At 43.2% G+C, this 11,643-nt stretch overlaps 1 protein-coding gene across 5 annotated transcripts in view; it reads right to left on the reverse strand.

Moving 5' to 3' along the window:
• Positions 1 to 11,643, reverse strand: part of ANKRD6 (ankyrin repeat domain 6) — a 189,846-nt gene that overhangs the window by 31,568 nt on the left and 146,635 nt on the right. For all 5 annotated transcript variants that reach the window (XM_011367356.1, XM_011367355.1, XM_011367353.1 and 2 more), the window contains one exon: positions 5,397 to 5,495. In XM_011367356.1, the coding sequence (XP_011365658.1) occupies positions 5,397 to 5,495 (99 nt within the window). The remainder of the gene's footprint in view (positions 1 to 5,396; positions 5,496 to 11,643) is intronic.

The raw sequence follows: 11,643 nt of genomic DNA on the forward strand, positions 1-11,643 counted from the left end.
AGAGTGATGCATGGCTATCTATGAGTAACCCTAATGAAGTGCTGATTCTACTTACTAAACTCCCTGGAATCTTTAACAAACAACAATGCACTTTAAAAGCACTTAATTGGAAAAAAGTTCTGGAGATGGATATGAATGCATAACAATGTGAATGTACTTAATGCCACCAAATTGTATCATTAAAATGGTAAATTTTGTTATGTACATTTTATCACAATAATAAAGTACTTAATACCACTTAAAACTCAAATTTACTTTCTTAAAATTAAAAATAATCTCCCTCTAAAAACCTACAAGAAGTGATTTTTATTTTCTTCCTTATACTTTTTAATACCTACTTTTTATATAGAACACTTGATTTTTAGCATCAAGGGAAAATGCTATTTATTAAAAGTCTAAGTTATAACAATATACCAGTAATGAAAATGTCCATGTCTCAGAATCTTTTTTCACTGTTCATTCACAGAATTTAAGGGGTTTCTGCAATGATGGGTCAAGACATCCGTTACCATGACTTTGTCCACTGCCTGCAGCATTTCTATCACCAACCCTCCCCTTGGCATCCTAAGCTATTATTCCCATTGTAAATTAGGTTTAGACTTAGTTTTCTCCACTTTCCCAGACTCTTGATTCAAAGTGGACCCTTTTTACGTGGCATGCAGGCAGAAGAAGAGCGTGACCACTGGATCAGCAGCTGCTGGGGTGTGCCAAGCCATTACACACCTATTTCAAATATCTTATGAAATACTTCCAGATGAGGTATACTTAATGCCCAAACAAGAAATTGCCCAAGTCTTAACTTTTTAAAACTTCTGTAAGAATTTCCAAGACTGCCCATCTCCCTATCAGAATGGTGATGGGTTTTCCCAAAATGAATCTCAAGTGCAATTTTTTATTATCGACCTGATGAGAAAGATGGTGCTCTGTTCTCAGCAAGTTTCAGGGTAAATGACTTGGTCAGAGTTTTAATGATCAGAGGCCTTTTAACAGTCCCACAAACTGCTGGCACGCTAGCACTCCTTGGACCAATCAGAACAACCTTTTTACATACAAAATTTAACCACTCTGTCCACAATGTACATAAAGTGCGAATGACAAGCCCCAGACACATGGGTCGTATCAGCCACTCTTGCTACACAAGTCATCACACAAAGGACCTCTGATCATTAGGGCACAGTCTACCCTGAGGCTTGCTTTAGGCCAAACGTTTCATCATATTTCACAAACTGCCACTAAATCAGTAACTACGGCAGCTTTGGAGCCAGAATGTCACCATTATTTATTACTCGCTTTCAGCATGAATCTACTGTATTTACTTCCCTCGAGATAACCTTCCCTTGTGAAACTCTAGCTCAGTTTAAGAAGCTAAGTCTAACTTTTAGTTCAGCCCTTAGGAGTCAATTTCCAGATGGATTATCAAGACTCAAAGAAATTTAACAACTTGTGTGAGGCTGAAGTAGAACACAAATTGTCCTCAGCCAACAGGCACAGGAGTTGCCTGCATCTCTTTCTCTGCAGAAAACTTTCAGCTGCACTGCCTGTGTCCAGGCAACAGCTCCCCCTCCATCTTTACCCACCCTCAGAGCCTAGATCCTTGCTTCATCGGTCGGATAAACACTGCTATGAGGGCCAAAGTCAGCCCATCTCCACCATAAGTGGCTGTCCTTTAACTAGACCATAATAGACCATAAGTTTCATTAATACTAGATGGGGTGGTTCTGGAGGCCCGAGTGAGACACTTGTGGCGTACAAAAACCAGCCAGCCACCCTTCAGTTACCAAAAAGAGAATTGAAGGCTCTGAAAGACCCAAAATGCATAGGCAGCAGGCTACTTATCTCAGCAATATTCTTCCCCAGAACCCAACAGGATGACTTCAGACCCTCGACTGGGAAAGGGTCAGTTACCTGTGAATCGACTTGTCCTCCCATAAAATTAAAATCTACTGTCGAAATATTTCTTCTTTGAAATATGACACAGAAAAGAACAAAATGTGTCCTCAATACTTATTAACAGGCCCAATCAGCAACTTTGATGTAATCCTTATTTCTATATGATTTAAATTAAACACAAAATTCTGAAACTTTGGAGAAATTAAAAAAAATAAAAAAGCTGGGAAAAGTACAGCACACTTAACAGCATTTACTCATTATTTATCCTGTGAATATTTATTGACACCCTACTATACTCCAAGTGCCACAGCATCTAATTCTCTCATTTTATTGACTAAAAAAAAAAAGGCCCAGGGCGGTTCAGGGCCTAGCCTAGGATAACCAGCTAATAATTCAGGGTAGCATGGTTAGGCCAGAATTCAAATTGCCAAGGTTCTTTGCACTCATTCTTAGCCGTTTCCAATCTGTGAAGTCAATCAACCTAGGACAAGCCTTAAAAAGATCAGGTGCCTCTGTGGGGTTGGGGCTGCCTCTTCATAGTGTCATCAAGCTGAGTGGTTTAGCACAGTGCCGTGGTCATTGAGGGCCCAAAAAGCAGTTGCTGAATGATTAACTGCAAAAAGGCAGAAGGGAAAATGCTGCAGCTGGAATCTTGAAGAACCAGCAAACTTGCAGTTTGGCACTTTGAGAACATGTTGACCTGTTTGCAAAGTACATGAAGTGTCAGCTCTCAATTTCTCTAAGACATTGGTTTTTACTTTGCGATTTTAAGAGGTTTGGAATCTCTGAGGTCTAAATCTTTGTTCTGAAATACTTTTAGTATTCTCTATGTGGCAAAAAAAAAAAAAAAAAAAAAGAGTGACCATAGTACGGGGCAGATTCCAAAGCTAAGCTCATGGAATAAACCCCAGTCATGCAAGGGTGGAACATGCCCTTTAGGAGGGATCCCTCCCAGGTGACACAGGCAGCCATGCTGCAAGGAAGCTCAAGACAGGCTAGGTGCACAAAGCAAGCTGCTGACCTCTTTTTCTGTCTCTGATCTTCTAGGGTTCTTCCTAGCCTTTCTTCTCTGGTTTTTCTTATTTTTTTCTTCCTTCATGTCTTTTATCGTGGCCACAGGGTCCTGGACTATTTCTGAGGTGGGGGCTGTGTGATTGCTCATTGACCAATCAGAGATGGCATTAGAGCTCCAATGAGAGTTGACGGGATTGGCGGGAAGCAAGAGGGAATTTGCTCCTGGAGTCGCATATTCTAAAGAACTGGTTTCCACAGGTTCAAATTCATAATAATCCCACTCCAGGCCACTGGATGTCATTCTTCAACTAATTCTCAGTCTTTAACATGACATAAAGAACAGTATCTGCAGAATATGAAGTTAGGGGTAAATGCTTCATAACATTAACATTCTCTATTTCTACCCATCATCCAAAACAGGTAACTTCTGAAATGATTTGTTTTTCCAATAAAGACTCTCCCAGCTTCTTTAAAGAACACCCATAAAGAGTTTTCTTCCTCAAATTCTTGCATAAGTTTCAAGGTTGATCATCAACAAGCATGGTAAATACATACAGACAGATATGAACCATATTCTGGCAAACGCATTACTCCAGAACTAGTGAAGATCCATTCCACCTTCTCCATTCTCACCTGTTTTTACACTGTTTTGTTGCTGTGTTCTTATTTTGTTTTGTTTTAAGATATTTGAGAGAAGCAATGTACTATAAGATATCTGAGAGAAGCAATGTTCTGTTTAAGCAATGTACTTAAACAGAAGCATTATCTGTTTAAGGTAGAAAGATACAAGAAAATAAATACTAATTCTGATAACTGAAAGAAGGTGTTTCTGTTAAAAATAGAGCTGGCTTTCCTTCTGCTGACATGGCTATGTTGACATGACTCCCCTTGATTACCTTGTGAGAACTCCTGCCTGTTTATCTTTCTGTCTTATCTGATATAAACAGCAGTATTTTTACGAAGTCAGCAGGGCATCTGCTGCATAAGAACACAGTGACACTCAGACCTCAGGCAGGAGTACTGCGTTGAGATAGTTTAGCATGCCTGTCACTGCAGCCTTGCCACAGTGGCAGCAAGGGCTTTAATTATGCAAAGAGAAGACCAGATGTATCTCAACATGTGTGCACTGGCAACTCCACGCCCTGTCTTTTCTGTGGTCAAATCTCTTCTCTCCCCCTGTATATTTGTTCTTGTCATCTAAGGATATAATAGAATTGGGAATGTTATGATGGCTACAGCACAGAAAAAATAAAGAAGTATTATGACCCAAGGTAGAAATCAATAGCTTAAAGCTAAATCAGCATCTTTCGGAAATGACATTCTTGATGACCCAACAAGTTCCAAATATAACCAGAGATTTATGAATGACCCTGGACAGCCTTCTGCCCATCATAGTACAAAGACATATTTAGTTATTTCTTTGTAAATGCTGACATGGCTATGAGATTCTCACTTGTGTGTGTGCCAAGTTTTAGAACATTACAGAGGCCCAAAGAAAACTAGAAGCACTTGGTAACACACACCCTCGCATACCTGAGGGTCTGAAATTTGAGAACACTCTGTAATCACAGTTATTAAAGGTGAACCTGGAAGAGGTTATAAGTGCAAACTCTCCTAGATTCCGTTTCTCACAAAAGTGCTTACTTCTTAGAGTACTACCACACAAATTAGAATTAGAAACAGAATTAGAAAAAGTTTCCAATCACATTATCACAGGACTTTTTCCTAATAGTTCATTGCAGGACAATTTATATAACCCTTTCTATATCTGCTTCTTAAAGAAGTCACCTTTCCCAAAGATCTAATAGGGCACCCCAGGTATCACATGACCCCATCCACCACTGCTGATTGGCTCAGGAATCACCCCACCCCAAAGAAGCCAACTGGAGTCTCTCTTTAGATAATCTGAATGAAGAGACTCAGAAGCTGAGTGTTAATAATGGTAGAGCACCAGAGTGATTTTTTTCTGGAAGCTTTCTTTTTCTTAGATTTCATGAGATCAACTTTATTTTCTTTGAATACGTTATTTTAAACTATATGTACACTGACTAAAAGAGAGGTGAGAAGAGGAATAGAATTAAGATTTTAAGCCCCACCTTTTTTCCATGGGTAAGCTTGATCAGCAACACACATTTCCATCAGGGCTTGGGCGGGGGGGTGTGTGGGTGTGGGTGTGGGTGTGTGTTTTTCCTTCATACAGGTAAAATGCCCTCTGAGGTTCTGTACTTGAATGATACTAAATAGGAAATGAACCGTGATAAGAAAAAACACCCCACACTCCCAAACTCTAGCTTGCTATTGAGGATGGGTCCCAGAGCAGGTCTTCAAGAGGAAGTTCTTCCCATCATGGGGACCAAGATGGAGACAAAAAGTGCTGGAGAGCATCTAATATCCTCCCACCTCATAGCTGGTTACAGGCTGTGCTGTGGATTTCCAGGCGGACAAGCTACCCTGACAACTCATCCACTGATAGAATGATGGCTTCTACTCACATCATCCTGGACATCGAGGTCGCAGCCAGCCTTCAGCAAGATCTGAACCACAGAAAGATGGCCCTTATTGGCAGCAAGATGCAGAGGGGTCCGGCCATGCTGTTAATGCAAAGCAAACACCGATTTCAAAACAGGATATCAAAACCACACCCCTGGAGCAAGGCTGCACAGAGGCATCACCCCCCACTCCCCTGCTTCGGTTTGGCAGGAGAGTCTTATGGATTTACTCAGAATTCAAGTTTATCTCAGTTAATTTTGGCTATTAGCTCTGTAATCAATGAACAAAATATGCTCAAAATATGAAGATTTCCTTTCGTGCATAATTTCTACTCCCCACTCATCAAATTAATGAGTAGGAGAATGAGGGGTTTTAAGTTTTTTCTTATTTCCCCCTGGTGCTAACACTTAGGGATGATTAAGTGGCCACACTGAATCTGATGGGGCAAGAGATAGGAGAACAAAAGGTCCAGTTAATCAGCCCCACCAAAATCTGGTTAGTAATTACCCAAAATTGAAATTGCTCAACAAACTGATGAGAACTCGTTTTCCCCCTTTTAAAAATAAATTTTTAAATTAGAAAATATGTCAGCTATTCAAAAAGATAATATTTTAAAATGCATGTGCTCACTAATCTCTTTAAGAAAACATTAGAAAAACCATAGCTATTCTTTGTGAAAACCTCCCAGATTCCATTTCCCCTCCAAACCCACAGGTAACCACTCCTAAAATTTGGTATTTATCATTCCTTTGCCTTTTACTTTACTGCATGTTTGCAGCCACGAACAATGTGTAAACATTGTTCTTCTCACCTATGTGTTTGCCAAGTTTTAGAACATTACACAGAGGCCCGAACAAAACGAATACTTAGCTTCAAACCTTACATAAATAGTATTCAACTCTTATTATCATTTGGCAATTATTTGTCCATTGTATTTTTCAGATTTTTTTTTTCATATCGTCACATGCAGTTCCAATTCATTTATTCATCGTTCACCCATTCTCCTACTGATGGGCACACAGGTTGTTTCCAGTGCTTTGCGAAACACAATTGTGTGAGCATCTCCTTGGGCACCCGAGAAGCCTTATTAGCCCTGTTGTTGGCTCTTTGAGATGACCCTTCCCTTCAACTGCCCTAAGCATGTGGCTCCTAAGGTAGGACACTGAGGGTGACATCTAGAATATAAGTCAACTTCTATCCAGAGAACTGACCTTGCCAAACTCTGAATTCTCCATTTCCAAAGGAGACATTATGTCCCCTTTGCTTTCTCCCTCAGGATCTCTGAAGACATTATTTCCACCCCATTTTTAAACATCATTTCACCAGGGCCCTGAGCCATACTGAAATATACCCTGAGGAATAAGAGTCTGATGCAGACTTAAGTCCTTTTTAGCATCTCAATAAAACTTCCCAAAGACCTTTATTGATATTCTAGCAAGATAAACCCATTTATGATCTCAATAAAGTACCAGTCTGCCACAGCTAACTAGCCGGAGGAAAACAGACAATAAAGGATCTTAATTTCTACCCATGAAATGCAATCAAAGCACTAGAAAGATTCTGGAAAGAGGTCAGAGCTCACTTTAAAATTAGAATTCTTAAATAAGAAAAAGTTACTCCCGAGAAAGTGGGCCATAAAACGTCTTCATAAAAAGGCAACGTCTGAAATGAGAAGTGACTTTCCTTGGCTGGCAAATGTGCTCAGCCCATGCTACTTAACCTTGATTCTTTAAATGAAATGTCCACAGCTGATCAAATGGATCAGAATAACTGGGTCCCACTCACTGACCTGGTCCCAGGCTTCATCTGTCATCACGCGTCCTTGTCAAGGATATCAGATAAGTGACCTTCGCAAAATTTCTAAGGCATTCTAAACATAGGGAAGTTTATTACATGTGTGAGGAGAGGGATGAGGATCGTGGAATAAGCGCTTTTAAGCAACTGGAAAATACAGAGCATGATGGGGAGAAGTTGCCCGGAGAGAGACTAGAAAAGACGTCCCAGGCCAAAGAGTCACTGGGTGTTGGGGTCAGGAGAGCCCTGGGGAACCTCCTCGTTAGCTACTAGATGTTACTGGTGGGAAGTGAGGCCCAAGGAGGCAAAAATGTTTGTCCAAGTAAACACAATCAGAAGTCAGGAGGAGGAAATACCGCTATGGTTCCAACCCGGTCACATCTGCAGGGCGCTTCATAAACTGTAAGTTACCTGACAGGATGGCCTTGGACTTGAGGCACCTTCCTAATCCAAAGTCAGCAGAGGATCCCCTTTGCAGAGAAAGGAAAGGCCAGAGGTGTCGGAGCCAGACGAGCCTCGTTTAAATCCCAGCTCTGACTAATAGCACCTGTGAGTTTTTGTGCTCTACACTCTCCTAAGCCTGTTTTCTTGTCTGTAAAATAGAGATGGCCTCCGCTCCCCACCCTAAGGGCATGAAATAGGATAATTGAGATAACCCTCTAACACGTGTCCTCAGCCCAGAAAGCACCCCTACTGTTCCCTCTCCTCCTTGACACCCCCACACCTTGGCCTTCGCAAAAAGACCAGTGACATATTTTCTAAGGCAAAATGACCCGGGCAAAGATTTGGACCTCGAATCACTCGGATAGCCAGATGGGCCCTAGCAGCAGGGTCAAGGTACCTACCAGCCAGTCCTGAGCCACTCGCCCACTTTCATTTTTGAAACACAGTCCACGGTACCGAGTCTCCATGTCTCTGCTGGAAGGACCTTCCTTACTGGGAACAGCCTTCCCCAGTTCTCCCAGAAGAAATGTTCCTGGCCTTCTCTCCACCCCCGCAGCACTTCAGTTCCCTTTTAGGAAACTGCCACATTGTTTTGAGTGCTGCCCTGGGTGCTGGCTTCTGCTAACTAGGCTGTGACCCTCCTGAGAGTGGATTATGCCTTCCGGGAATGATGAAGCAAGTTGACTATGGGATAGGGGGCGCTGGAGGGCACATCAAACAGGTTCCAGTGTTCCTCCACCACAGGGCAGGCTGAAGCTGCCAGGGAGGGACACTGCAGCAAACCCACAGGCCCAGGCTTCACCTCAGAGACATGGAGAACGTGGGGTGACTTCCGACTTCAAGTTCTGAGAGGAGGTGCAGGCATCCTGGGGGCTTCACGAGCATTTGAGCGACTGTAAGAGTGACACTGGGGTTTCTAAGAGGAGGCTCAGTGTCCACCTCACGTGTCTGGCTTCTTTTCTGGCATCGACACAACAGCAGCCAAGGCAGTTATAACCAGTTTCCCACTGCACCTAAAGCTGCTCACTCCTGTCCCCTGGGCTTTCCTAATACAAGACCAAGCCCCTTAGATGACACACACATATACACATACCCATCACCATGCACCAAAGGAGGAGAGCAAGAAAGCACAAATGCATTTGGTTTTCCAGAACATTCTATAATGAAAAGCAACAAATGTGGAGCTACTAAGGGGAACAGCTGCTCCTGCCGAGCACACAGGTGTACTCCAAGGTCCTACCTGACAAATGGGAAAGGCAGGAACACCTTAAGTGTGAGGGAACGAATCAAAACTGATCTTTAGTGGGGTCTTTGAATGACTTAGACTCAAGGGTGCAACTGCTCTCACTCACCTCCACGCCCTTAGAATCGGCCAGTGAAAGAAATGGGAATAGGAGAAAAAACTATGTACTATGCGTGAAAGGAGGAAGATGTTTTAGAAGCATCAATTTTTTCTGGGTCCCATCCCAGTTGTCCTCAAAAACCAGTTCAACCCAACTCAACCCAGGCTCTGGTGGGCCCAGGGTGACCAATAATAATGACAAGAGCAAGAGACAGGAGCAGTTAACATTTAAAGGATTCTTACTACATGGTAGGCACTACCCTAAGAATTTTACACGTATTAGTATCATTCAGTCCTCCTGATGACTCCACGAGGTAGGCACTATTATTAAGTCCATTTTACAGATGAAGAAACAGGTATGGATAGACTCTGTCACTTGTTCCATGTCATACAGCAGGTACCTCGAGTCTTGGATTCACTCCTAAGCTGTCGGACCCCAGCCCCAATGGTCTGACACCCCTTTCCACTCTACCTGCTGCCAGCTTGTGCTGTGGGGGTGAGCCTGTCCCCTGGCAGAGGGGCTCTGTGTCTCACTCTCAGAAAGTTCCCAAGACTCCCAGATGCTGACCTCTGAAGGTGCTTGGAATCCCAAAGACGGAGAGAGGTTTACCAGTCTATCCGCCTATACTAATGCCTGAGCCCCGCCTCCAGAAGTTCTGACTCAACTCTGTGGTGGAGCCCAGGCATCATATGCAATACAACCTCCCCCAGGTGATTCTAATGAGTGACCCCAGCTGAGAGCCACAGGGTAGGATGAAAAGGGGCCAGGGTAATTATGCTCGGAGCAGCTACAGGCCCTCGAGTGAAACCTGCCTTGTTGGGCATGTCCAAGCAAGAGTCATTCCTCTCACTACATTCTTTGTGATGCTCTCATCTGCACCTGTCAGTACAAAACACTAAGACACCGCATCACCACAATCTGGGAATAGAGCTTCCGGTATCTTAAAAGAGTATATAAGTGACATAACGACATTACTAAAAATGCAGAAGATAAAAGCAAATCACCTGTAATGCTATCACCCAATAAAACTATTATTATTTTTATTTAATCTTTTTCAGTACATCTTTTCTATTGATGCTTTTATTATATTGATGTAGTTATATTCACAGGTCACATAAAACGATCTTGCTTTCAGCATTATTATGCCTTAAACCAGAGGTCCTCAAACTTTATCAGGCAGCAGAATCTGCTAGAGGGCTTGTTAACAGACACACTTCCAGAGCTTCTGATTCGGTAGGTCTGATGTAGAGACATAATTTGCATTTTTAACAATTTTCCAGGAGGAGTAGATGCTGCTAGCATGGGGCCACATTGTGAGAGCTAGTGACAGAAACCACTGGTTTTCAACTCTGTTGCACATTACAGTCACCTGAAAAAATTTTTTTTAAATCCCGAACTTTATCACCAAAGGGTTGAATTTTACCAGCCTAGGGTAGGGTCTGTTGTGGGCATTTTTAAAGTTCCAGGTGATTCTAATGTGCAGCCAGAGGTTATGAACTCCTGCCTTGGTCCCTTTAAAAGTGCTGGTTCTGCCAACTTGCCCTGGACGCCTGAGACCTGCAGGGGTGGGCGGATGGGCTTGCACATCTCCCTTGATCCAACCAGGGAGAGGCAGAGACTCAGAGCCTGTGCACTTCCAGGGAACAAAATAGCAAAGGGCCTTGAGATGTTGCCTTAACAACCACAAAAGTCAGCAACTCTGAAGCTCTAGTCTGGGGTGCTGCTTTGTTCTGGCAGGTTGAGCCCTTGTGGGTCCTGACTTCCGGCAGAACTGCTGCATGAGAACATCAAGTCCCATTCAAGGTCGGGGTGACTCATGAATTACACACAGATGATCGTAAGGGAACACAACAAATGTTCCCCGCTACTCATTTTGAAGAGGCCAACTCCCACCTGGAGGGGCGGGCTCTGTCAGGGAACATTCCAGAGGAAGGATTCCTGTTCAGATGAAGATTTGCTGCCAAAGAGGATGACAGGAGAGCCCAATCAAAGGTAACCAGCTTAAAATACAGCCCGAAAGGAAGTGGGGGTGTTTTGTTCCCAGCATGTGTTCAGATATGGCACTTAACTCTTCTCACTGGACACTTGCAGGTAGACTGAAGTATTTACAAGGGAGAGACCTCCCTAGGGAGGGGACGAGCCCCAGGGTGTGGGACCAGGGGTCATTTAAGAACCACAACCCACAGAAACAAGCCTAGAAAGACTCTCTCCTCCCACTAACTCTAGGGGACCTGGGAGCCCCAGGAAGTGACCTGGTCACTCATTACTCTAGCCAAGACTCAGAGGTTGGGTCACAGCTCCTTTCGCTTGCTTAGGTGTCTCTGACCCTCCTTGCTAAAGGGCAGGCCTTTCAGACCAACAACGCCTGCCCCATGAATGAGGAGCTGGATTCTCCTCAGGGCAGCTGCCTGGAGTGACAGAAGGAAGGGTGCTCTTGCTCAGCCATTCCTTGAACGCCATCATCGTTTAGTGATATACCCAAGGTCACACAGAGACACAGGGTAAAAGGAAGATGAAGGAATTGAGACCATTAGCTCAATTTAACCATCTCAAGGAGGGCGGCGACATAGATGTGACCCACAAGGGAAAACAGATTAACAGGAAGAATTTAGGTTAGATTAGTTTAATAATTTCAAAATGACAGCAATTCCTTTCTTCAGAGATCATG

This window comes from Pteropus vampyrus, unplaced genomic scaffold (assembly GCF_000151845.1).
Source record: "Pteropus vampyrus isolate Shadow unplaced genomic scaffold, Pvam_2.0 Scaffold133, whole genome shotgun sequence".
NCBI classification, from domain to species: Eukaryota; Metazoa; Chordata; class Mammalia; order Chiroptera; family Pteropodidae; genus Pteropus; species Pteropus vampyrus.